The sequence below is a fragment of the Lampetra planeri genome, chromosome 6, assembly GCF_965212315.1.
Source record: "Lampetra planeri chromosome 6, kcLamPlan1.2.h2, whole genome shotgun sequence".
Classification (NCBI taxonomy): domain Eukaryota; kingdom Metazoa; phylum Chordata; class Hyperoartia; order Petromyzontiformes; family Petromyzontidae; genus Lampetra; species Lampetra planeri.
Window position 1 is genome coordinate 15,516,831 of NC_136112.1, and position 27,676 is coordinate 15,544,506.

Consider the following 27,676-nt stretch of genomic DNA (forward strand, 5'->3'; position numbering starts at 1 on the left):
GGGGGGGTAGAGAGGGGATGTTGAGGGGGGCGGTGGGGTTGAGGGGGGAGGTGGGGGGTTGAGAGGGGGAGGTGGGGGGTAGAGAGGGGATGTTGAGGGGGGCGGTGGGGTTGAGGGGGGAGGTGGGGGATTGAGGGGGAGGTGGGGGGTTGAGAGGGGGTGTTGAGGGGGGCGGTGGGGGGGTTGAGGGGAGCGGTGGGGTTGAGGGGGGAGGTGGGGGGTTGAGGGGGGAGGTGGGGGGTTGAGAGGGGGAGGTGGGGGGTTGAGGGGGCGGTGGGAGGTTGAGAGGGGGGGTTGAGAGGGGCGGTGGGGGGGGGGTTGAGGGGAGCGGTGGGGTTGAGGGGGGAGGTGGGGGGTTGAGAGGGGGGTTGAGAGGGGGGTTGAGAGGGGGGGGTGGGGGGGTTGAGGGGAGCGGTGGGGTTGAGGGGGGAGATGGGGGGTTGAGAGGGGGGTTGAGAGGGGGGGGTGGGGGGGTTGAGGGGAGCGGTGGGGTTGAGGGGGGAGGTGGGGGGTTGAGAGGGGGGTTGAGAGGGGGGTTGAGAGGGGGGGGGTGGGGGGGTTGAGGGGAGCGGTGGGGTTGAGGGGGGAGATGGGGGGTTGAGAGGGGGGTTGAGAGGGGGGGGTGGGGGGGTTGAGGGGAGCGGTGGGGTTGAGGGGGGAGGTGGGGGGTTGAGAGGGGGTGTTGAGGGGGGCGGTGGGGGGGGTTGAGGGGAGCGGTGGGGTTGAGGGGGGAGGTGGGGGGTTGAGAGGGGGTGGTGGGGGGGGTGAGGGGGCGGTGGGGGGTTGAGGGGGCCGGTGATGGGTTGAGGGGGCGGGTTGAGGGGGAGGAGGGGGGGTTGAGGGGGCGGTGGGGGGGGTTGAGGGGGCGGGTGGGGGGGGCGGTGGGGGGGCGGTGGGGGGGCGGTGGGGGGTTGAGGGGGAGGGCGTGGGGGGGTGTTTTCACGCCGCTTGCCTCACCCAACATGGGCGCCGCGCGTCCCCTCTCATCGTGGCGAGTCGTGGAGGCGGCCCTGCCCAGCCCGGGGAGGAGCCTCCGACTCGGGGCCCCCGTCAAGCAGAGACGGAGCCGCCACCGACAGCGACACCGCCGCACGGCATCGTCACTCACGAGCGAGCGGACCGAGCAGAGAGAGACAGAGAGCGAGAGAAGCAGGACGAAGGGCGGCGGCACAGAGAGCGGCGAGCCCTGGCACGAAGGAGCGACTCTCGCGAAGGCCGAGGCTGCCCCGGCGACACGGTGAGAGGAGCCGTCAGGTGCCCCGCGCTAACAACAACAACACACCGACACCGCTCAGCCCGGAGAGACTCGCCAAGTCCTTCAGACCCCCTTGCCAGGAGTGGGGTCATTGCCTACCCAGCGATACTTCCAGCACAAGCGTCGTCGTCGTCGTGTGTGTGTGGAAGCGTTGAGGTAAAGCGATAATCGCGCAATGCAAGGGGATCCTCATCATCATCGCCGTCATCATCATCACCATCATCATCACCATCATCATCACCATCATCAACACCACCATCATCAACACCATCATCATCAGCACCATCGTCACCATCATCATGACCACCATCATGACCACCATCATCACCATCATCATCACCATCATTATCACCATCATCATCACCATCATCATCACCATCATCATCACCATCATCATCACCATCATCATCACCATCATCATCACCATCACCACCATCATCATCGTAATAACTTCCCCGGGGTCTGTGCCACACGGATCCACCAAGCCACTTGGCGGCCTCCTCTCGACCTTCTGGATTCCTTTCGGAGGAGGCCGAACAACCAAATCGGCTTCGCGTTCACCACAGCACCGGGTCCCGGCCGTCTCGTGTTGAATCGTCGTCCCCGTCCGTCATCCTCGCTGCCCCGGGCTGCACTTTGGCCTCGTCGTGGTCGTGGTGGCGAGACCGCGGGCACGTTGGGCCCTCCTCTGGTGTCGATTTTGTCGGCTTTTGTTCGTGAGCCCCCATCGGTGATTTATTTTTAACCCTCCCAGATGTCTCGCCATGGGTCACTGGGGTATGGGGCTTCTCTTAAGCGACTTGGGACGTTCTCTACGTAATAGGGTCACGGTGGGCCGTGGTGAACCCTATGGGGTGATGCTGTATGGCCCGTTTGTTCTTGAATTTTTGAGGTCATTAGCCGCTGTTGGGGTTATTTGTGCGACCTTTCGAGGTCGTGGGGCCATCATCATACACCAGGGGGCTGGTGGTGGTGGTTGTGGTGGTGTACACCTGTGCTGCAGCCACTCGATGGCGTTGGTGGATCACGCAGAGATGGAATCGCGTGTCTGTGTGTCACACGCATCTGTGTAGGGCAGGTGCAGTGCTTGCCCTCGTTGCAAGCGTCTTTGTCTGTCCGCTGCTGGATGAAGGCCTCCCCACGCCATGAGGGTCATGCGGGTTACTTGACAGTAACGTCACTGCCCTGGTCAATGCAGGTTGGCGATGGTGTGGAGGGAGCATAGACGTCGGAGCAGTACAGTACAACGATGGACGTTGCTTGCCCTTTGCCGCCCACCACTTTAGCTGCCAACCCCAAGCACCGTTTCAGTTTTCATTTATTAGGTGTAGCCCTGTGAGCCACCGCAACAAAACAAAAACATGAACAGAGAACATCTTAAAGCGACGACGCGCAACAGAAACATCCAGGAAAAACCAGTCAAATCTTACAGAAAAAAGCACCGTGTTTCAACGCTTTGTGCAAAAATCCCAGTGGGATGCCAGTCGAACAATAACAACCATAAGACAATTTAGATAAAGTTATCAGGCTAACTCCGTACTTCAACAAACAAACATGGCTTAACCGTACATTTTCGAAATAACCAAAATAAAGCTTTAAAAAACAATGTAACAGTGATCATACTAACTGTGATTCAAATGTAACAATTAACGATATACATAACATGTACAACCAAACTTTGCAGCCATAGCTGGCAGCATGAGTCACTCCATAACAGCAGGAGTATCACGTTCCAGCCCTGCACAGCTTCTGGCTCAAGGTGCACATAGGAGTGCAGTACAACAAAGTATGCCCCCTCGCGTGTCCGTGCTTTGTTCTCGCCGCCGTTTCTGGCCACGCGCAAGAAAAAATAATTTACGAAAAGGAATTTGCCAAACATCCCAAGTATGACGCTTTAAAATATATATTTAGAAATCCCTGCAAGTGTTTCAATAGACGTAAAATCTTTGTTGGCAGTTACCGTTTTTCAGCTTGCACGTCATTTAAAAGTGGTTTCGTTTAATGGCACTTAATGACCAAAGCCTGATATTATTACCCTGGGATGGAGCGATGTCTACGGCAGATGGTATCTGACCATTTGGGAATTTCTACTCGTGGTTCAGTGCTGTCAGGGGCCATCCATTTAGTACGTTCGCAAAAATCTGTCAACTTGACCCCCCCCCCCCTCTCTGTACGCAAGTCGTACTTTTAACACCCCCCACCCCACCTGCGTACGTACGCTTGACGCACCCCCCCCCCCGAATCCAATAGAACGGCCGATATTTAATCCACGCAGAAACGATCAAGGATTAATAATATTAACGTGTTTAAGCAAACAGATAGTCCACCGCCGGACTATCTAACTCATTTGAAGGTCAATGTAGACAAATTATTATCGAGGCTTCACACCCCCCCCCCCCGTTTCCTATGCGTACGTACATAGTCAGTAGACGCCCTATACGCAAGCGAACGCATTTGTGTTAACCCCCCCCCTCCATGCGTACGTACTAGATGGATGGCCCCTCACGACCCTCGCACGCGGTGACGGTGCGTGTGGCCGGTGTGGCCGAGGGACGTTCTGCAGCACATTCCACTTGCACAGAGCTGGCTCAAACCCCCGCAGGACGGGATACGACACGCAACGCAGCACTAGCATGGCTCATCCCCAGCAGACATTTAGACTGTTTGCTGTTTTTATTTTACCAGGTCAGGCCCACTGAGCTCATACAGCTCTTTTTCGAAAGTGACCTGGCTATCGTAAATGAGAGCCCAACGACGTGGCTTATCGTCGCGTGGAAATTTCTAGCAGCCAAATACTCTTAGACGCATATTGATTCTAAATGTGGAGAGAAAAACCCGGAGGACCCGGCGGAAAATCCAGGCAAACACCGGAAGAACACGCAAACTCCAGGGTTGGGATCGAACCTACGTCGCGCGAGTAAGAATAAGCGATCGTACGGCTGCCTCGGCAAAGCGGGATGCTGCTGGATGCTTCTAGATGCTACCCACGTGCCTCAGTCTTTGTTCAGCCTACATGCGCATCGTGTTATCGCGGACTGTGTTATATATGATTTAATTGAACGCGATTTTTCCAGAACGCGGTGTTCTTCAGGAACGCAACTACCGCGTTATGGAACAGGATTGTTCTAGCAACAGTTACTCACCCGTGCAGCATCGATACGATATCTGCACGGCACGGGGGACGCCGGGCTTTGCCAATGTCAGCTCAGCTGGTATCCTAGGTGCACATCTTGTGCTTTCAGACAAAATAAAACCAGGTTCTGAATTTCAGTCGGTAAATGTTTGAGTCTCGGCGATTTAGAATACGTGAAAAATATCTCCTGAAATACTGAATGGTTGTACATACAGTGTTGTAATGGTGAGAATGAGACTCCAACTTGGCACTTGTACTGCACAGATTAATCAGCTGACCGAACTCAAGGATCTGTTGACAGCAGGAGGTCGTAGAGTCTTTATCCAAACGCTGTGGTTGAACATAAGCAATGCACCCTGCTTTTGCAGGGCATGCCAATCTTTAAAGCGTATTCAAATAAACATGGCATTGGCTTTGCTTGATAACGTTCTCAACAAAAAAATCAAACCTTGGTCGTAGTAGGCATGGAATTCAACTTTATTATGTGACATTGCGCTGAAATATCATGCTGGCTAGTGCCTGGGTCATTGCAGTGAAAAATATTGTGAGCAAGCATGAGGTCGTAGAGAAAATATTTTCGAGGAGGCATCACATTTTAGTTTTGAGTTAAAACTACTTGGAGAATGGAGTGGGTTCTGAAGGTGTTTGAGCTTTGCACACCACTATCATGTTTCAGTTTCGGCTGTTTTGTCAAATCTGTAAATGACTAGAAAAAACTATAAATGACTAGAAAAAAAACCCATCGTCATAACAGTATAATTGTGCAGGCCGGAAAACCATGAGTTTCGAGCAACAACCCAGACACGTGTACAAAAGCATACAGTCTCTATGCGTGCATATGCAAAATATCATCACCACCAGTTCCTGAAAAAGTGCATTGTGGTCCTCTTGTGTTCGGTCACCATCAAAATAGATTTGAGCAAATGTAACAGACGGTGAACAGCAGCAGCAGCGATGCAGTGATAGACGGCTACTGTGGACCAGTTTCATCCTAATTAAGGGTTCCTCAACACGGTATATTCACTTATGATCGCTGCTGCAACGTCTGTCTATGGAAACCCATTTATGTGGAGTCCTCACTTCCACAGTATGGAAGGTGTCTTATCACTCCATCACTGCTGCTGTGAGTTGCCCACATTGGCTCACATTTATTTTCAATGTCACCGAAGGCAATAGGGCCACAGTGTATTTCATAAAAAGCTGATTGTTTTTTGGAATACGCACCAGAGGCTATGTGCTTTTTATTCGTTTGTGTGCTTGAGATTTTAGCTGTTCAGCACAGCATCACAGTACAGTGGTACCCCGGAGATCGAACTTAATTCGTTCCAGAAGGCCATTCGAACACCGATTTGTTTGAACACCGAATTAATTTTCCCCATAAGAATGAATGTAAATGACATTAATTGGTTCCAGACACAAGCAGTCTCTCATTATTTTACACGAAGTTTACAGTAATTACATGCATAAAATCATGCAAAAAAACAAGAAACACAGTAAATAAATGGAGACATTGTGTATGGATAAACACCAAAAAACACTAAACTAAAGGAAATTAACGAAAAAGTTCAGGAACGATGTTTTGCAGATCTGCACTGGGTGAGAGCTACCCGTTAACTGAGCCTCTCATACGGTAAAACCTTTGTCTGGGCAAGCGTCATGCACACTGGCCATGCGCGTCTCAGCCGTACAGGTTCTTTCAAGTCCGCGATTGCCCGTTCGACCTCCGAATTTCGTTCGGTTTCCGGGGGAAAAAATGTTCGAAAATGTCGTTCGAACGCCGATTTGTTCGAGTTCTGGTGCGTTCGATCTCCGAGGTACTACTGTAATGGTGTTGTTGGCTCGCAGTGGAGGCATTGTATAAGAGACCCCGGGAATTCAAGAAAGATGTGACCCAGAGAGACAGCTGGGTGCTATTTAATATGACAAAAATCAAAACAATACAGCTCAGCAGTATCTACCCCCTCCAGTTCCCTTCTCAGAACTTTGCTTGTGACCACCGTTCTGCGTGTGCCAATGTGGGTTTCAAAGTCCCCTTTGCCCGCCGCGCTCCACAGACTATAACGCGAGGCGACCTCGTGACATGAGGTGACTCCCGGTGTACACAAACGGGGCGATGCAATGGCGCGCCAATACGTCACATGGCTGTAGCTTTCAGTTATTTATTCCTCATTAACGAAGCTTGAGGCGGCCCCGTGGCGTGCAGCCTAGGCACAGACTAAATAACAGCTGCGTATGCGGCGTTGGGCCTCTCAATAGCCAGGTGACTGTTGGGTGGCGCGAGGGAGACGGCCTAGCCTAGCGGATTGCGCCGCTAATGAGCAATGGGAGTGTCTGGTTACAGTAAACAGGACCTTTTGGGGTAATGGGGACCGATTTCCTATTCTGGGCTACAAGGGGTCACATTCGATCACTGCTGTTTTCCTTGCATGTGGGACCCATCTGTGGTCAATTGGAGTTTGCTTAGATTTTGGCCTTGCCCATTTGTTTTTAAGTGGTGATGGTCAGCATTTGACGGCACACGCTGTTTATCTCACCGGCATTGATGACGGTCGCATCGGACGATGCCATTTACGCGATGTAACCCAAAATAACCTGTTATGGATGATATTGGTCACGAAAGCCCACGTGTTAAACTGACGCTATTCCCCTCTAGCTTTTGTACAGCCATTCTATGTCTTACCGACGTTAAATATTACCAGAAATATATTACTTAAGTTTTGAATTACCATTATATCTAAACTATCTTAACATGATATCATTAATTGAAAGAATATCTTGCACACAGTCACGGTATACGCATCTTACAAATTAATATACTGTACATCAGCGGTCCCCAACCTTTTTGGCACCAGGGACTGGTTTCGTGGAAGACAATTTTTTCACAGACCGGGGGGGGGGTCATCATTGGGTCTTTCCTCCTTTTCAAAGAAACTCTCCAGTGACGTTTGTTTTTTTACTCATTGTGGCTAGGGGTTAGCTTCTGGGCTTACCAAAACTGTGACTGAGACGAGTGCGCAGTACGGGAAAGAGGCGCGGATGGAAGTGGTGAATAATACAACAATGGGGGCGGGTTCCACGCGCGGACTCACTGCTCTCACCTCCTGCTGCTGCTGTGCGGCCCGGTTCCTAACAGGCCACGGACCGGTAGCGGTCCGCGGCCCGAGGGTTGGGGACCCCTGCTGTACATGATAGGGATGGCGTGATAGGGTTAATTCTCTGCGTAAATTACGGACTGAGAAACGGAGCCAACGATGCCACTTGTGAGCTTACCGACCTCAAGGCTGCCCCAGCTACAGCAGCCGAATTTAACTGCCAACTTTTTACCTGGGCAACACCACGGGAAGGGGACTAGAGTCAAGGATGTAATGCATAGAGTGAGAAATAGGAACGGGAAAGGGAAGAAGGATAGAGGAGAGAGAATGGGGGGGGGGGGGAGAGGAAATGGTTGGGAAAGATATGGAAAAATGGGAGCAAATGGTGATGTAGAAGAGGCTACATCAGGGCCTCAACGCTGTTGTACAGAACAGCCTCTGTTTTCCCGGGGGGCGGCTGGGACAGGACAGGGATTCAGAGTGGGGGGAGTTGGTCACACAGAAGTCACGTGATTTATGGGGGGCTTGAGCTGATCACCTGCAATGTACATTTAGAATGAGGTTTAATTCGGTGGAGCACAGCACAAACCCGCGCAGCAACATCCAGAGTGCATGAAGGACATTGCATTGATTGTGGTCCACAGTGACACGGGGGTGTGGGTCACAGGTTAGGTGACAGGGAGTTTGCGGTAGATAAGAGTGGCTTGCTGAGTAAACTTTCCAATGATAAGCAAACCGCTGGCTCTGATGCTACCGGGGAGGGGACACCGCTGCAGCTTCGTTGAGTGGCTATAAACTTGTACAGCCATTACAGGTTGTGAGAGTGACTGACTGCTTGACTTTGTCAGAGGCGGTTGAGTGGTCGAGCAGCTAGTGTTCTCGCCATGACGCAACTGGCCCCGCCAGAGGAACGTGGAATGGTATGCCTCCTGGCTCGTGAGCCGTAAAAATGAACTGAGCACTGCTCCCATTGCTCATTTGAGAAGGAAATCGCTGCTGTTTGACTGTCACTCATCTACCACTTTCCCAGTCGTTCCTGTGGAGGCCCTTTTAACTCGGCAGTGTACGGCCTGCTGTAAATGTGATGGGAAAAAAATGGGCAAGTGCATGCTCGTTCACAATTGTGAAACGCATCTAAACCAACTTCAGGAGGTCAGCCCATGCGAGCACAGGGCTGTGCTCATCTCGGTTTACGGCCCTTCTCGAGTGGTATACAATTTCACGTTCCCGTTTCATCACGCGGGTTCCAATCACTCCAAAGTGCATCCACCGTTGATGCGAGTGGAACGTTTCCACAAAGTGGTACAAATTTTATTTGATCAACTGGAGGAATGAGCGGGACAGGCTTAGTTAACCTCGACCAGGACTGCCGCTCGTGATGTGAGCGGAGTGCTCCAAGAAGACTTGCTCACAGTTGCTACATGCGATGCACACTGTACTCCTTTCTCTGGCTGTCATGGGCAGAGCAAGGTATTGATAGGGTCACATGAGTGCAAAGTTGGCGCACACACACTTAAGAAACTTCCATTAATAATTTGAGCACAGGATAAAAAGCAACGTCCCCAATAATAGTTTTGTCTCGGCTATGGAAGGTCATTCAAACTCTTTATTTAGCTGTTAAGATTACAACTCTCATAATCGATTTTAATCGATTAATTGAGAGTATTGCTCATGCTGCAACAAATGATGAAACTAAACTCAACATTTTCCAGCGATTTGGGCAATGCCTCCCACTTACAGGAGTTCCTTCTCTGCTCCCCATCTCTTCCCCCACGCATCTATCGAATGTATTCATTATTTATTTAAACCAGAAAAAAGCCTGTGAGTTTCAAGACCTCCAATTTAGATGTCGTTGAAACGGAGGAGTTCTGCGTATTTTCTCCTGCGGTGCATCGACTTGCTGGCCTCGTGATGCGGTGTGGTTTGTAGGAGGTGACGCGGGGCCCAGCGTGCCACGACTTCACCGCGGGTCGGGGTTTTCACGGTTCGAATCCAGCAGCCGCCCTCCTCGGTCATCACTCCGAGCATCGTAGTGTGTGCAGAAATGCGTGCCGTCCACTTCACAGCGGATGCTTCAAGATCCCCGTGGCGTCTTTCGCAGGGGGTGTAGACCATTTTTTGCCAGCGTTGTGGTCCAAATTTGGAAAAAGCCAACGCGAAATAATCAATCGGGATCGTAGCATTCATCGGGCTCCAACTGCAATCGGAACCGTGCTGAAAAAGAGTAATGAGACGCAATATTGCCTTCCTGGGTAAACGGTCGTCGTAATAACAATGTACGTATGTATGTTGAACTTCTTTCACACCATACGTAGCCAACCATGCAAATCGGAGGTGTGGAGGAAGGACAAAAAACTAAACCCAAAAAGCAGTTTTTAAGAAATTGGTTTTCAATTTAGACTTGAAAATGCATAGCTCCAGTGACGTCTTAATAAGCTCCAGTGGCTTTGTAATAGATAATAGTGCGCTTTGCACAACGCTGGGATGGGAATAGACCAGCGTTTATTTTGATAACGCTTCCCCGTGGGGATGTGGTGCTGTGTGCGATGCCCCTCGCTGAGTGATGTGGTGCGTGGCTCACTCCAGGCAGCACTCTGACTGCTAAAGATAAACACCGTACTTCCATCGTCTGATCTGCGGGGGAACACCTTTGATGATTTCATATTTTATTTGTCAGAGACTACCCATAATTTCAGAAAGAATTAATAAATAAAATGTGCAATATCGCTCGAGTAATATCTATGGGTCTGGTTGCAATGTGGTCATAGGTGTTCAATTCGCAATCAATAAAGTTAGTACCGCTTTGTGCGAAGTCATCCATAGAAGCCGGTCTCCTGCCATGTAATTTGGTGTTTTTCCACCTTTGGCTCATGTCTGCCGATGCATTGTGGGAGCAGCCCTGGCCACGCTTTCCCCACTGCCACGTGGGTGCTTGAGAGTTTGGTGTCGAGAGCAGCCTTCCCCACCGGCCGCGTGGCCTCCGTACAAATGGGAACTGGCACGAGGTGCTCCCGATGTTCTTGGAGCGTCAAGGCAGCCCAGACGGAAATCTGCGTTTTGATTCCTGGCAGTCGTCCGTGACTAGACTGGTTCTCCAGTGAAGTGTGTTTGTGGTCTCGGTTGGGTTGCTTTATAGCTCATCGTATTTCTCCAGCATCGATAATGATTCTGATTCCGACTCTTTTTGCGGAGCACACGAGAGGTCACATGATGGAGCGGCAGGGTGGCGCAGTTTTAACGCAGGGGTAACGCTCGCTCGTGCCTCGCAGCAAGAAGGGGGCCTGCATTCGATTCCCGTCTCGGGCGCCTTCCAACGAGGAGTTTGTATGTCCTGCCTCTCTTCTGCAAGGGTTTTCTCCGAGTTCTCTGGTTTCCTCCCATAGCTAAACAACACAATTACTCTTGGCCAAATATATCAATCGCTTAAAAAATCCTGAAAATTACTCAATTGGAATCACACATGGCAACATCACCTCCTGCTGCGAAAAAACTTGGTACACTTCTGAAAATTAGTCTTGAGAATTTGTGAGGCTTTTCCTGGATAAATAAGCACAATGATAATAAAATAAACAATGCCACGAGTGCTGCTAAGTGCAAATAAGAAAACTGTTTAGGTGACCTTTAGAAGCAGTTCTCTGATGTCAACTTCTGCAGGCTCTTCTCTAAACGTGTGATGTTATACTGCTCCCCTGCGAGTCTCATTTCATCTATAACATAGCACGAGACGTGTAACAAAAAACGTCATTTATACGACAGGTGGTTATAGCTCTTGAGTAATTTCCATCGTACAACGTTGACTGGTGGCTTGTTTTTAAAGGAACGATCCAGACGTGTATAATATACATCTTCTTTTTCATGGCTGACGTAGATGCAGAGAAACAACTTCAATTTCACATTCAAGCCAGACAACCATTATCTTTGACCTATGGCTTTTGACCTCGTTAAAAAAACATGCATGAATCGCTTGGCCATGCCCATCGCAATGAGTGGAGTGGACCTCCCCCCTGTGTGGACAAAGTGGGGCATTGCACCCGATGTAAACTGTGGCTGGGTGGTGGAGGGCACAGCCTGACTTGACTTGATCTCACTCGTGCTGGAAGCTTCATGAGCGGTTGTGTTGTCGGTGGCACCGTCTTGTTAGGATATAAGTGAGAGAAACATTTATTTACGAATATAATTATTAAACGAGCTGACTATCCTCTCTGCGCGCCTGCCCAGGTGGGGAGTGATAGTGTAGCGATTAGTGCACTATGCTACGAACCCGGCAACTCAAGTTCGATTTTGCTCATGGCCAACACCAGTGACGATTATCTGAATCTGTCCTGGGCCTCCCCTAGATCGACTCGGCCTCAAATTGGTACCTGGTGCGGTGTGTAGTAAACATTGCCACTTGGGAGACAATGGCGGCCAGGTGTGGTGCCGGCCACCCACCACCTCGTGTGCCGTGCCAGCCTTCAAAGGTGCTCGCTAACAGCACTTGCCCCAACAGTCTGTTAAGGCTACACGGGGGGGGGGGATTTTTGTCTCTGTCTGTGTGTGTCCAGGTGGCGGCAGACAAGGTGACGGACAAGCTGTCTGCCACACTCTCATGGGTGAGGCAGACGGTGACGCAGACGGTGACGGCGACCGGGGCGACCCCCTCGGTCCCCTCGGCGCCGCATGCCGGGCCCCGACCGCACGGGAGCGAGCGTGACGGCGCAGCGGCGAGGGGGGGGGGCGCTCTCCGCCGAGGACGAGGAGCTCCTCTCCAAGCTGGAGGAACAGAACAAGTAGGGGGGGCGGGGGGTGGGGGGCGGGGGGTGCACAGCGGCGGCGGCGCGTCCGTCCACCCGCGTTCATTCACCGGACACGCGCGTCGCTCGGCCAGTTGGTCGTGGCACCAAAACAAAAAGCACAAACAACAAAAAGTTACCGCAACAACAAAGAAGCCCCATGGCTTGACTGGCGGTTGAGAAAAATCTGCGTGTGCCGTGTCGCACTGTGGTGTTCTGCGGTATTCCATAGCGCTCCGCGGTGTGCCACGTGTCTACGGTGTGCCACGTGTCTACGGTGTGGCGCGTGTGTACCGTGGTGGTTTGCTGTGTGCTGTGATAATTCGTGGTGCGCCGTTGTGGGCAGGCTGCTGCAGGCGGTATCGAGTGGCCCGCCGCCGGCGGGGGGGCCCGGCGAGGAGGAGCTGTGGGCCGTGTGGGGCGGCCTCGTGTCCGAGTGGCAGGAGTCGCGCTGCCACAAGGATCAGCGCGTCAAGGTGCCCCTCCCTCCACCCCCCCTTCCCCCTGTGTTCTTGTAGAAATCGTGTGTTTGCGTGCACGTATACACGTGCGTTTGTGTGTCCTCATGAGCGTGTCATTTTGTGTGTATCCGTGATCGTCATATGTATATTTGCCAGTGTGGGCGCCATGGTGGTGAGATGTTAACTCCCTCGCATGGTATGCAGGAGGTCGTGGGTTCGATCCTGACCCTGACGTCTGTCTATTTGTCTCTCCCTGTGGTCGCGTGGTTTTTTTTCCGGGTCCTCCGGTTTTTACCTCCATATTTAGAAACGTGTGTTAAGAGTATTTGGCTGCTATAAATTTCCACGTGGTAAGCCGCTTCGTTGAGCCATCATTTGTGATAGCCAGGTCACTTCTGAAAAAGAGCTATATAGCTCAGTGGGCCTTACCTGGTAAAATTAAACAAATTTAGTTCATATTTGAACTGTGTTTGTATGTGTTTGTTTCGTTTGTGCGTATCCGTGTCTCTGGGTAAATTTGAAGTGTGTGTGTGTATCCATGTATGTGTGTGATTCATGTAGGATCTTGTCCGGGAAGGAATTCCGCACCATTTCAGAGGAATCGTCTGGCAGCTCTTGTGCGATGCTCAAAATGTCACTGAAAAGGGTAAATCCTCTCCACCGATGACCCATCCTCCCTGTTCATCGGCACCATTTCCCAACCTCGGAAGGTGTCTCTCGGCAGCTGAGGGACACCAGTCGTCGGCACGTTCACCACTGCGCCAGTCTGCAAGGGAGTTGACGGTTATTTTACAATAGGCCACTCGTAAATTATGCAGTGTAAAGTGGACCTTGGAGATGCTGCGACGTTTATATTGCAGGAACGGGTGATTGTGCTTAGGGTTTTAGATTAAATTACAAATTATCCCTTTCCCGTTCCGAGATGTCGACAAGTCGCATGGTGGGTCCCGTTCACGCTGAACCTCTGAACACTTAATCAGTTAGCATTAATTGTATTTAAAGATATTGTACTCACCGCTGAGAACTGTAGTGACACGATTGCACTCTTATGATAGGTGGTGCCCAACTGTGCCACACACCCTCCCGCATGGCCTTGTTGGGGAGCCTCGGTACTAATAGTTATTTTAGTTTTTCTTCCGATTCGTACATGTACCTACACGTACGTCATCGTAACGGAATCGGGAAAAACTGGAATGGGAAAGGGTAAAAAATACAATTCTCAGGAATTTTTTTTTCGCAAATGTTTACATTCAGAGCGTTTAAATAATTCTGAGCTGTGTCAGCAGGTCGTGGGTTATAACGGTAAATAAACAGCTTGCGCTTATTTTCCGATCCCCGGAATAAACTGATTGCAGTGGCCACCTGGACCAAGCGAAACCCTGGGCAGGATTCAATTTCCCCAAGTGTCATGAGCAGGGTCATGGCCTGTGCATGTCACGGAGTCGAAACCGTTGTGACTTGAGATGTCTTTGTCTGGGAGGGTCTTTTGGTCAATGGATTGATCAAGTGTTAATCTATTTTGTCAATGAAACCAAACACTTCATTTCTTGATTTTACTTACTTCAAGAAACAGACGCCGTTGGACATGATAATGACTCCATTTAGCCCAACATTGTATCATAAGAGTGGATTGACAACGACCTTGTAATTAATAATGCATGGGCTGGGTCATGTAGCCTGCATACCCAACCACCGCATGCCCAAGCAGCTTTTGTTTGGCTGGAGAGAGGGGGCTAAACGGGCACGGCACGGGCTGGAGAAGAGATGGACTGATGCGGTACGGGAGGATGTGGAGCTGAGTGGGCTTGCCGAAGACTGGTACCAGCGGTGTCAAGATCGGCCTCTATGGAGGAGGCTCGTGAAGGATGCTGCTACTGGGCAGCTGGAAGCAGTCGCCCTCCAACGACAACGGAGGGCAGAGGAGCGACGTTCACAATAACGAGCAGAGCGTCCAGAGACTAAAATGCAGTAAATTGGCACAGTAGGGGGCACAACTGGTGCATCTGCCAGTCACCTCAGTCGGTCAACCCATAGCACCTGGGTCTGTCACGTGACCTCGTGTTAGTGAGCCTTCGGCACTTCACGTGCCCTCAGTGCACCTGGCCTGGCACAGGAAGTTGGTATTGTAGTTTCCTTAGTTCCATACTCCACACTACAAAAGCCTTGTCTGGGCAGGTAGCATTGGATTTTAAATCGCGAGACTTCCGTTCTGGGAGTTCCCACCACTCGCTCAGGGCCACCACTGGGGGGTGGAGTGCCAGGCGATTGCTCTAATCAAGCACGGAGACACTGATATTGATACAATAATTATTCATAAACTTGAGAATGCTCGTTCACAGCCAAACCTGTAGGTGTGTGTTCAACGTTCGGTAGATGTGTTCTTCTGATTTTGGGATTAGTCTGAAAAATTGGCTCCTGATATATTCAGCTAATTGGCCTATCCACATGTTTGTTTTGTTACGGATTGATCCAAGAGCATGACTTGACTGGAGATGACGTCACCTCCACCAAGAGTGACGACACGTGGCATCGGGTAACGTCACGATTGTTAGCACAGAGGCACGCTAGCAAGTCCATGACCCGTGCCTAGTATGCAGTACGTGCAGAATGTGTATTTTTCATGTCACGCGTGTTCGACAGATCAGTACAGTGAGCTCCTGAAGATGGCATCTCCGTCGGAAAAGCTGATCCGGCGAGACTTGGCACGGACCTACCCAGAGCACGTGCTGTTCCGACAGCCGGACGGGCCCGGCCAGGAGGGGCTCTTCAACGTCATGAAGGTGCCCGTGGGAGTGGGGGGTGGGCACAGGAGGGAGGGAGCAAAGATACCCCGTGTAGCCTTAACAAACTGTTGGGGAAAGTACTGTTAGCGAATAGAACCTATGAAGGCCGGCATGGCGAACGAGGGGGTGAGTGGCCAGCACCACGTCCAGCCGCCTTTGTCACCCCAGCAACGATATTTACACACCGCACCGGGTACTCATTTGAGGCCGAGTCGACCTAGGGGAGGCCCAGGACCGGTTCAAATAATCGTCACTGGTGTTAGGCGTGAGCGGGAATCAATTTCGTGCTACCGGGTTCATAGCGCAGAGCGCTAACTGCTACACTAGGGATCGCAAACAAAGATAAAGATCCCCGTATAGCGTGAGCATACTGTTGGGGCAAGTGCTGTTAGCTAGCACCTATGAAGGTCAGCACGGCACACGAGGAGGTGGGTGGCCAGCACCACGCCCAGCCGCCTTTGTCACCCTAATGGCAATGTTTACACACGTCACCAGGTACTCATTTGAGGTTGAAACAACCTAGGTGAGGCCCAGGACCGGTTTAGGTAATCGTCACTGGTGTTGGCCGTGAGCGGGAATCGAACTCGGGTTGCAGGTTTCGTAGCACAGCGCACTAACCACTACACGAGGGATCGCATACACTCACACACGCGAGGTGAAGATGAGGTCGAGATGGCCGGGTAACTCGAGGGATGATTGCGTGGTCGGACTGAGCCAGCACCACTGAGACCCCCCCCCCCCCCGCATTTACGATGCTGTGACACGCAGGCCGTGATGGAACGTCCGACCACAACACGATAACGAAAACTTTTAAAAAGGGAAATGGTCAAAAGTGCAAATAAATCCTCATTAAAATCAAAACCTTGGAGGAGGCCAAGTGGCTCAGAGTTCAGTGTGCACAGCTGGCACCGCTGAGAAACCTGGATTTTAATCCAGGCAGCCGCCTGTGATTAAACTCGGTTGTCAAGTGCAGCGAGTCTATGGGCGCAGCCTGGTTACCATCAACTGCACAAAAAACCTATAAAAAATGTGTTCACTTTAGCTAAAATATTGATGGACATTTCTTTTTAGATCAGGGCGGCTAGGAGAGTGCCGCCCCTCCTTGTGTGGATGAGATGTTGCCTGGCAAATTTGTTGTTAGCAGTTCTGCGACATCACCTTCAGCAGACTGCTCTGCTGCATGATATAAAACCGTCTTCACAATTCGGATAAAGGTGGGAATTTTTTGTACGTAGATTTATATATATAAAATGAACATCGAATTCTCTTTCAAGAATGAATGAACCAATAATATGGCGCCATTGCCTCCTACATGCTAACCATCATGCACACAGATCCTAATGTTCACAGCTTCAGCAACAGCAATGAATACAAATTCTCAACGAGGCACCCGTACTACGATGGGCACAGTGCAACAGGATGATGTGGGGCAGTTCACGATCGCCACAAGAAGTAGCTGGCAGTGCCAGGGCAGCCTCTGGATGGGGGAGGGAGGAGAGGGAGGTAGGGGAGGGCTTGCGAGTGTCGCTGCTGGGTAGGTAGCGTTGGCAGCCTTCCCATAACAACTTGAGGTGGAAGAGCGATGCTAACGAGCAGAGCAACGTGCACATTAAGTTGAGAGCAACTTAAAAATAATGAATTATTATGTCTCTGACCAGATTTTTAGACGTCCAACTAATAGAGCTTGGTGACCTCTAAATCAAATAAAGGACATCGTGTGATTAAATTCTCACGGGACCAACGTTCGCGATACATTTTTTGCTGTAATTCCGGAGTCTTGCTGCAAAATAGACTTGTTTCAATGGTCTGTCACTTGGTTATGAGTAGAGGGTATGTGTGTGTCTATGCACTGTGCCAAGTTGGCACAGTGCGGAGCACAGCTGGTGCATCTTCTAGTCATCTCAATCGCTTAACCCATGGCACCTGGGTGTGTCCCGTGACCTCCTGCCAGCAGCGAGCCTTCATCACTTGGCATCACGGCCTCAAAGTGCACCCAGCCTGGCACAAGCAATGCGATGACATCACTACTGCTTAGTGGCGAATGGTGGCTGCCGCTGTTGTCGCTGTATGTGTGTGTAACACCGTATCTGGCCGCACGTTCCCCTTTGCCCCTTGTATGCTGTCTCGGCGCGCATCAAACGCACGGCGCCATTGTTGACGACCTCCACTCCTCCTCGCAGGCAAATGAGTGTTGCCGTGCGTGCGTGCCGTGTAGGCGTATTCGCTGGTGGACCGCGAGGTCGGATATTGCCAGGGCAGCGCCTTCATCGTCGGACTTCTCTTGATGCAGGTGAAATCCCGACATGGACATACGCACCGGCGCGCGCACCGCTTGCAACGCACGGCACAGCCGACGCGATTCAGTATGGGAACTTGTGGATGGACCTGGCGATGCGTATCATCTGCATACATTGCATACAATCAATTGTCATCCCGCGCAATTAGATGCATTTATTGTGAGCGATATAATCCGTCGTCATTGATGAGTCCGGTGCACGGTGACGTGCGTGTTGAAAATCCCTGCTCCCCCGTGACAACGATTGGGGGTCAACACCGCCTGCCTCATGTTTAACTAGCAAGAGATTCAACAGCAAGGAGAGTGCAGTTGTCAATCTGAAGTAGTCCCCACCATCTGCAGTCGTCCATCGGTCTACAGCAGCGGTTCTAAACGTGGGGTGCACGCACCCCCTGGGGGTGTGAGAGTTGGCCAGATTTTCGGAGAAGGTAAAGCATCGAAACCCAAATTAAGCAAGGGCACGTAAGTACAACTGCTTTGTTTCATGAAACCTATGTATTTATTAAGATGAATTGTTTTACTATGGAGAACCAAAGGGGTGCACAGCTGCAGTCAAGGCTAAGAACCATTGCCCTACAGAAACCGGTCCACAGTTGTCTTTCACTGCATCGTCACATTTGCTCAAGTCTTCAGACAAGAGGACCACGTTTTCAGTTTTTGAGGAACCGCTGATAGTTTTTTTTTGCTGCATAATGCTCAAAGGCCGAGTGCTTGTGCACCACTGACATCATCACCAGATAATTTGTTACACGTACAGCTCAACTTCCAATACAACCCAAGGACCCAGCACGTGGCCTGTTGCCAATCTGCAGGTGCACACACTGATGACGATTTACCTTAACAATTGACGAGGCCTGGTGGTGAGGAGGATGACGTGGGGGGTGTGAGCATTGAGCTGCCTGGCAATGTGTCCCTTCGCCCCCTGGCAGAAAGGCTGGTGTTTTCTCCCACATTGTCATAAGTGTCCATGATCCCGGGAGATTTATTCATGAAGGGTAATGGTAATTGATGATATGGGATTGGATTGGGAGCCGATGGAGTTTAACCGAATTAGGGGAGAGGTGGCCTCGTCTGTGGGTGAGGGCCTGAGGTCTGGTCAGCGGTATTCTGGACTGCATTGGCTACGTAACACAACAACTATAAAGGCTCGTGCGTCGCTGTGAGACATGGGTAATTATATAAATAAAATATATTTTGCAGAGCGATTGATGAAAGTTTGTTTTATTTCTCTACATATGCAGTGCCCTTTGTAGATACATTGTGCTTGCCTGATGTCTGTGTGAACTGGTGTCCCCTGTCCCCCTGTCCCCCTGTCCCTGCGTCCCTCTGTCTCCCTGTCCACGTTCACCCGTGTCCCCCGCATCCCACGCTCGTCGCCCCCATAGATGCCGGAGGAGGAGGCTTTCTGCGTGTTCATCCGCCTCATGCACGACTACCGCCTGCGTGAGCTCTTCAAGCCCAGCATGGCCGAGCTGGGGCTGTGCATGTACCAGATCGAGAGCCTCATGCAGGTGAGGGCCTCGAGCACACGAGGGGCCTCCGGGCGCGCGAGGGGACCCCGGGATGCTCTGTTGCACCGCCAACAACTGGCGCATTGCTCCCATATAGGTGCAGCCCTGCAAGTGCTCGATCACGCCACTGCTAGCGGAAGGACCTCCACTAGAGGGAGCTCTAGAGAGCCCCTCTAGAAGGTATTCTTTGGTCTTCTCTTTCACGTTGGCCAGATATCTGGGAAGAGGTGGGAGTACCCACACTTTACCCCACCATACAAGACCTGCCAGTCGTCTAACTGTATTGCCTGCTTGCACATGGTTAATGTGCTTTCGTGTTTAACTGCGTTATGTAAATTAGTTTCGGTGATGTATCAGCTTGGTGCTGTGTGTAATCATAATTTGTACGACGTTTTGTTACAAAACTCGGCGACTTGTGAGTTGGATTCCTGGCCACAGCTAACATCGGTGGCCACTGGTACCTGAACCGATGCTGGGTCCCTACCTTCACCAATCCTCACTGTTCAAGGTGGTGAAGTATGGTCAAACAGCCCCCGTCATCAACATGGTCTTGGGAGGCCGTCATCCAGCAGTGTAGATAATTATTGTTCATTTGTACGCTCGGTAGTTAACTTTTTTGTGTTAATGTTGTACATCGTACGTTACTGACACGATGTGTTTTGGCTGGTCTCCCCTGCAACACACACTTTAGTGTCGCAGTGGGCCCTTTGCCCGTGTATAAATAATAAATTACCCGGCATTTATTTTTATACCCAAACGGACGGATCAATTAGAAGGGCAGAAAGGTCATTGGAGAATAATTTTAGATAATCCATCCAAAGTGAATTCAAGCTCATTACACTCGCTGAAACCTCCATCCAAAGTGAATTCAAGCTCATTACATTCGCACACATAATATTAAACCCATTAGGTTCAGAAAAAAAATCCTATTTTTTCTTAATACAGCTGTATAACTTTATTAAATTCGTTCCATCCGATGACTTTAAACCCCGTCAATTAATTCACAATTTGTAACCATAACATGGACAGCAAGGGATTAAGGAGGAGAGAGACTGTGCCTGGCCTGTCGATATGGTACAGTAGGATACCGTTTGTACTAGTGAAGGGTATTAAATGTGATCTCAAGGCAATGTACAAATACAGGACGTGGACATATCAATGGGGCTTGAAGAAGAGGAGGGTTTTTAAGGATTCACGTCGGAATGCACCCCTCCCGCTCGTTACCCCTCTCTCGCTAGGCTGGCGAGCTCGGGCGCTCTCGATCGCTCTCTCGTGTTGAGGGTGCGTTACGTTGAGCTAGTTATACGTCGTCTTTTGTTTTTGCAACTCCCACTGTATTCTGGGTTTGTTAATGACGAAAACAAATGCTTGTATATCAAAAATATATATGGCTAGGGGTTTGCACGGAGGGTTATGAACTGCTCTGTGCATGGACTGCATACGATTGTTAAACAAAGAAAGTTTTTACTTTTTGGTTTTTTCGGTGAAGTGACGTAGGTAAAAAATAATAAAAGTAAAATAATAAATGAAATTAACATAAATCACTTTATACAGTAATTTTAGCTGTGACGGTCCCACCTGAAGACGGAGACTTGTGTTGCCTCCGAAACGTCGTGATTTAATTGATTTATTTTCATTTATTATTATTTTATTTTGATAATTTTTTTACCTACGTGACTTTACCGAGTATGAATCCTTGCAGTCACGAAAGCTTCAAATCTAGAAAGAAAGTCTTCTTTGCTTAGTTGCAGGTAAGGACTTAAAAACCTGCTCTGAGGTCGAATGCGGCAATTTATGTCAAGTTTAGTGCGATGGTGGTGTTGTGGAAGAGGCATTGTACGTCGCCGTGGAATGGCGCTTTGACGAAAGGCGCGATATGCATTTGATTTATTATTGTTATTAAAAGCTAAACATTAATTCGTAAGGAAAAAAAATATTCGCATCGGAGGGGAAGGAGAGAGGTGGTGGGAAGCTGCGGGTCAGAGAGGGAAAGGAGATGACGATGGAGAGGTGAGGTGCGAGTGAAGACGTTGCGGCCTTATAGAGGCAGAGGTGATGAAAGTCTTGAGCATGGACTTGAACGCCTAAACACTCATCAATTTACCGATAACACCTTAATATATAGAGGACCGTAGAGCTTGGGGGTGCAGGCTGACCTGTGTGGTTGCTACCTTCCCGCTCGTCTGTGTTTGCTCGTGCCTTGGAATCGCTCTCCGTCTTCGAGAGCGAGCGACTACTGTGCTTTCGGCGCGTTACAAGTTGGACATATTGTTATTGTTACATTCACAGGTGGACGGTCTCAACGGTGTGGACTAATTGTGTAATCCCGGCAGAGGTCGGTCCAGCCAATCATTCTCCTCTCTCAGAAAAACATGTAGCACTTTGTGGGAAGTCAGTGGTAGTTTTCCTATGGATAAACTGGCCCCTGTCGTAGGAATGCCGAATTCCCATTGCTAGCTTGTATCCACTCGTGTCGGCGTGCATTGCCCCATGCTCATTTGGATCGGGATGACGTGTGACGTGTTGCTTGTGCTTGACTTTGTTTTGCGTTGGTTCCAGAAGAGCCTTTCAGAGCTAAATCGTGTAATGGCCGCTTGCTGGCGTGTACCTGTGCGTGCGCATATGGGCTTGCAGGATCAGCTGTCTCAGCTGCACGCACACCTGAGCGCGCACAGTGTGCACACCTCCATGTTTGCGTCTCCCTGGTTCCTCACCGTGTTCCTCACCACCTTCCCGCTGCCGCTCGCCGCTCGCATCTTCGACTGGTTCATGTGCGAGGTGGGGCCCACACACAGCAATCGCACTCACTCGCAAAGACAAAGATTCCCCCTGTAACCTTCGACTGTTGGGGCAAGTTCTGTTAGTGAGCACCTCATGAAGGCCGGTACAGCACACGAAGGGGTGGGTGGTCAGCACAATGCCCAGCCACCTTTTTTTTTTCCCCAAGTGCTGATCTTTACACACCACACCTAGGGTATGCCCAGGATGTGTTCCGATATTTTCACCGATGTTGGTCGTGAGTGGGAATTGAAAACAGGGTATCGGGTGTATAGCACAGCGCACTAATCACTGCACCAACACGACCCATTTGAACTTACACTGACCAACACACACACAGCCACATACGTACGAGTAAATGGACACATTCACAGATGTACATGGACATGCACAAATGTGCACTCGTGCATACACGCACCATCGCATGCCAATGCACCCAAATGCTCACACACTTGCTCACGCAGACACACGCATACAGCCTGTTGATGGTGGTCGTAAAGATAGTGTTAGTGGTGATTGTATTGATTGGTGTTGTTATGGTACTGATAGTGATGCAGATGATAGTAGTAGCGGTGGTTATGAAGTGCTGGCTGGTGTGAGTCATGGTGATCTTTGTTGGTGGTGGTGATGTTGTTATTGAGTGTGCGGGTATGCGTGGTGGTGAATGAAGGGGACTTGGGAGCATGGCAGTCTAGCTGTGGGAAGCTGCGAGTTGTATGCTACTATGGGCTTACCTCCCCATCAATGGGAGGCGAGGAATGGTGGTGGTTGCTTATGCCTCCATTGAAGATGAACATCGGTAGAGGAATGCAGGCAAGGCTGGTGATTCAGATGTTTTATATGACCTCCTGTCACAGGTGTTAGCTAATGAGGCCCCTTGCGAGAGTCATCTTGTTGGGTGACTGTAATGCCCGAGCGGGTCATGGTGCAGGCACCGAGGCTGGAGTGATTGGAATGTATTGGCCAGAGCAGCTCAATAACAACATTAGGAGGATGCTAGATTTATGTGCAGCCCATGTGCTTGTAATCACCAACACACTGCTCAAACATCGGCACATCCACACAACATCAACGATGCACGCCGGGTCCAAGCAAGAACATCTGCTGGTCTATATAGTGACAGAACAGCGAATGCGGTCCCATGTCTTTGACACCAGGACCCATTGTTGAGTTTTATCTGGCCATTGACCATCGGCTTGTCACATGCAAGATGCGCCTGCCATTCTTCCAGTGCGGTGGTGACCTCCACCTAGGATTCCATTAACACCCACCCTGACCTGGTTTCGGCTAACTAAGGAAAGTTTCAAGTGAGAATTTCATCATCGCTTGCAGCTTCGATTGGCATCATCTCACCCTCCTCCTGATGCCGAGGGGAAATGGGTGAGCTGCAGTGAACCAATGATTATGCCGATGAGATGTACTCATGTCTGATTTGGCTGTTGTTCACAATTGCACCCAATAAAAAAAAAAGATTGAAGACTCGGGCTAATGAAGCTGTAATGGCCGGATTGGGTTCGCAGTCCAGACCTCCCCAGAAACCCTGGCTGAAGGAGGACGTCTTCTGGCTAGCTGAGAGAAATTGACAGGCCCACTCCCGTCATCTGCAACATCCCACGTTTGAAAATTAGGAGGCTTACCGCAGCCTTCACTCAGAGATTCTGAGAGCTGTGTAGTGCTACAAGGATGAGTGGTGGTCATGGGTTGCTGAGGAGATGGAATCTGCCTCAGTATCCCGCGACCACAAATCACTATCACTGCATCAAAAAGTAATCTACAGCGCCACACCTATCACCATCCTTAAGGCAAAGAACAGTCATCCAATCTCTGACTCATAGGAACAGTTGTATAGGTTTACGGAGCATTTGTGAGGTCTTGGGTGAGGGAAATTCCCTCCGCCCAAATAACGTCATGAGGCAAGGTGGGGACGATCCTGCTTGGGCTGCGGTGCCTCAATTATTGACAGAAGTAGTCACCCCCTGTGAGTGGCTGAATGAGGTGCCATCTATTGAGGAGGTACGAGGGCGATCTGGAGCCTGAGACCTGAAAAAGCGCTGGGCAGAGATGGTCTCCCAAGTGAACTGCTGACGGAGGGTCTGTGTGCAGACTGTCCTAGATGACTTCACAACTGTCTGGACCACAGGATCGGCTCCGTAGCATTGGAAGGATGCCATGGTGGTCCTCCTCTTTAAGAAGGGCGAATGTACGGTACTCATTGTAACAACTACAGGGGCATCTCCTTCCTCAGTGTGTTGGGAAAGGTCCTGGCAAGGATTATTCAACATTGCCTTGCCAGGTATGCGGAGGAAAGGCTTACGGAGCCCCATTGTGGTTTCAGGCCTGGACCGGTCCTGCATGCATGCCATATTCTTTGTCTGTCTGCTACAGTGGAGGTGTAGGTAATTTCAATGCTTTGGGTTGTTCTTCATGCTTTCAGGGTCCCTGACTCGAAATTATTAATGACCTTCATTATGGTGGGCAGGCCTGGGTAATATTCGGGAGTCAGTAATTTCCTGTTCAAGTTGGGATGCGACAGGGATGTCATCTGGCTCCCACATTATCTTCCATCTTCTTCGACCACGTAGTTGGAGAAGCTTTCCATTGTTTTACCAGAGTAATGTACGTTTGGTACAGATACAATGGGAGGTTGATCGATGCCCGGATACGGTCAAAGATTGGCTCACTTTTGGTCAACCACGTTATGTACGCTGATGATCTAGTGGTTGCTGCTTACTCAGAGGAGGAGTTGGCGAGGCGCTGCTGCTAGACCTGGAGCGTTGCCATTAAGAGGTGGAATCTTACCATCAGCTCCACTAAAATTTAGCACCGGCCTGGGTATTTTGTGTCATCCAATACTCCACCCCTTCAACCCCCCCCCCTTCCCCCCATGAGTGATGGGGCAGTTGTGGAGAAGTTTCCATACCTGGGTAGTGTGGTTATACCAACTCCAGTTTGGCAGCAGAGATTTCACTTCGAATCAGCAGAGTGGCATCTTTTCGTCACAAGCTCCAGGTCTTCTCATATAACATTTGCACCAGTTTAAAGCATTAAGACTGGTCTGCATACAATCCATCCTGGGTATAACCAGTCTGGAATTTGTGAAGAGCTCACAATTCCTTGAAAGATCTGGACACATTCCCATCGGTGAGCTCCTCCAGCAGACAATGCTGGGTTGGCTGGGTCATGTAACCTGCATACCCAGCCACTGCATGCCTAGCCACTGCATGCCTAGCCACTGCATGCCCAAGCAGCTTCTATTTGCCCAGATAGAGAGGGCTAAAAAGGAGTGGCACAGGCTGGAGAAGAGATGGACTGATGCGTTACAGGAGGATTTGGAGCTGAGTGGACTTTCCATAGACTGATACAAACGGTGCCAAGATCGGCCTCTATGGAGAGGAGCCTTGTGAAATATGTTACTGGGTAGTTAGAGGCAGTCACCTCCAGCAACAGCAGAGGGCAGAGGAGTGACCCTCACAAATTTGAGCGGAACACCAGGCGACTAAAATACAGTAAGTTGGCACAGTAGGGGGCAGAGGTGGTGCATGTGCCAGTCATCTCCATAAATCCATGGCACCTGGGTCTGTCCCATAACCTCCTGTCAGTGAGCCTTCAACACTTCATGTGGCCTCAGAGTGCACCTGGCCTGGCACAAGCACCGTGGTGAAGATACTGCCACTTATTGGCACATGGTGGCTGTTATTGGTGGTTATGGAATATATGCTGTTGCTTCTGTGGTCATGGAGTCTATGCTGATGTGAGTGACCATGCTAATGTTGGTGGTGGTCTTGTTACGTTGCAGGGCCTGGAGGTGGTTTTCCGGGTGGGTGTCGCCATCCTCTCGGCTCTCCAGGATGAGCTGCTCGCACAGGACATGGAGGGCATGCTGCAGGTAGCACAGAAAGCGGGTTCCTGGAGTTAGACAACCCTCAAAACACTTCAGTGTCATTAACATATTTTTTTTACTTTATCGATGTGGGTATGATGGATGGTAGGGGGAAGGTTTGTGAAGTCGTCATTCAGCAGTGGATTGGCCATGTCTATGTATACGCTATATTATATACGCTATATTTTCAGTCTGAGTTAAGAACCCCGGCCCAGAGCTACAGGAATGAGTGCTTCTGGTGTGGTGCTTCATGTTCCCCTCCGTGCCCCGGGCTACATAGACGGAGGTGGAGCAGCTAGCAGCGTGCACAACGCGTCGTGACCAACACACAGAGGATTGCTTAGGTTGACCCCTGCCCAGATTTGAATTTGCCGACCTCGCGGTTGTTGAGTCGAGTGCTCTGACCACATGAATCAGAAGCTGCCTTCTGAATATGAGGGTACCTTAATAATTGGGATAGCGGTGGCAAGGGAAGCTATTGGGCAGGGTTGAATTATGACCAATTCGTACGTATGTTGATTTTTCATTTAATTATTTACCTCCATTATCTTCTAGGTTTGTTGGTGGCTTCGTGTTATGAGACCTGGTGGGGAGCGGTGGTGTTGTAGTTAGCGCGCTGCGCTACGAATCCGGCGACCCAAGTTCGATTCTCACTAAAGGCCAACACCAGTGACGATTATCTGAACCGGTCCTGGGCCTCCCCTAGGTCGACCTCGTGTGGTGTGTAAGCATCGCCACTAGGGAGACAAAGGCGGCCGGGTGTGGTGCTGGCCACCCACCCCCTCCTGTGCCGTGCCTGCCTTGATAGGTGCTCGCGAACAGCACTTGCCCCAATAGTTTGTTCAAAGCTATACGGTGGATCTTTGTCACCGAGACTTAGAAATGTTATTTCAGAACTTCACAGGTGGCAGAACATTTCTTATCATGTGCAGACACCACCCCTGGAAAATGATGCCACCAAAATAACCCAGCCTTAAATGAGTAGCTGACGCTGCGTGCCAACTAACATCGGCCGTGTGGGCATGAAGGCAACCTCTTCTGCGGTACTGGCCATAACCATCCCTTCGCGTGCCATGCCGATCTTAGCAAGGTGGTCGCTAGGTAGCCATATTTTTTACTGCGTGCAATTGTGAACAACAGCCATTGGACATTAATACATCTAATCGGCATAATCATTGGGTTCACTGCAGCTCAAAGACTCACTCCTACAAGGCGTGCGGTGAAGTTAAGAGATGTCCATGTGCTCGGCATTTGAATGCCTGGAGACCAGAATCGGTGATTTCGCCGACAATGTGTTCAGGGAGGTGGTTCCATACCCGGCCAGCTGAGTGAATGTTCTGTAAACTGGGGGGGGCAAGGGCGTGGCTTGGCAGGGTTGTGCATAATCACTTGCCTCTGAATTTTAAGGGGGGGGGGCGGGGCGATCTTTGTCTTTTGTACGAGCAGCTTTTTCAGAAGGTGATTCCACACCGATGGGACGGCTGTGCCGACAAGCTCATCGCCGCGGCCACGCAGGTCAAGTACAACCCGAAGCGCCTCAAGAAGTGAGTCTCCCAAGAGCGCGTGCACCGCCGAACGTGCTCGCCAGAGCCAGCGCACGGGCGTAACACGCTCGCCGGGACTGGCTCCTCTCTTAAAAGCCCTCGGCCTTCCTTGCTGCTCCTGCCCCGTTGCCGCCTCTGTGCATTGGGGCTGCCTCCCCAAGTTACCCATCC

At 50.6% G+C, this 27,676-nt stretch overlaps 1 protein-coding gene across 3 annotated transcripts in view; it reads left to right on the plus strand.

The window, feature by feature from the left end:
• The first annotated feature begins 1,028 nt into the window (after positions 1–1,028).
• LOC144719604 (ecotropic viral integration site 5 protein homolog) overlaps positions 1,029–27,676 on the plus strand; it is a 40,670-nt gene continuing 14,022 nt past the window's right edge. Inside the window, exons 1-10 of one of the 3 annotated variants that reach the window (XM_078595682.1) lie at positions 1,029–1,411; positions 12,025–12,249; positions 12,599–12,728; positions 13,275–13,359; positions 15,354–15,493; positions 17,712–17,786; positions 19,178–19,303; positions 21,938–22,081; positions 25,878–25,967; positions 27,408–27,505. In XM_078595682.1, coding sequence (XP_078451808.1) covers positions 12,140–12,249; positions 12,599–12,728; positions 13,275–13,359; positions 15,354–15,493; positions 17,712–17,786; positions 19,178–19,303; positions 21,938–22,081; positions 25,878–25,967; positions 27,408–27,505 — 998 coding nt within the window. In that variant the 5' untranslated portion in view covers positions 1,029–1,411; positions 12,025–12,139. The remainder of the gene's footprint in view (positions 1,412–12,024; positions 12,250–12,598; positions 12,729–13,274; positions 13,360–15,353; positions 15,494–17,711; positions 17,787–19,177; positions 19,304–21,937; positions 22,082–25,877; positions 25,968–27,407; positions 27,506–27,676) is intronic. The other 2 variants (XM_078595683.1, XM_078595684.1) reach the window with 2 other exon arrangements.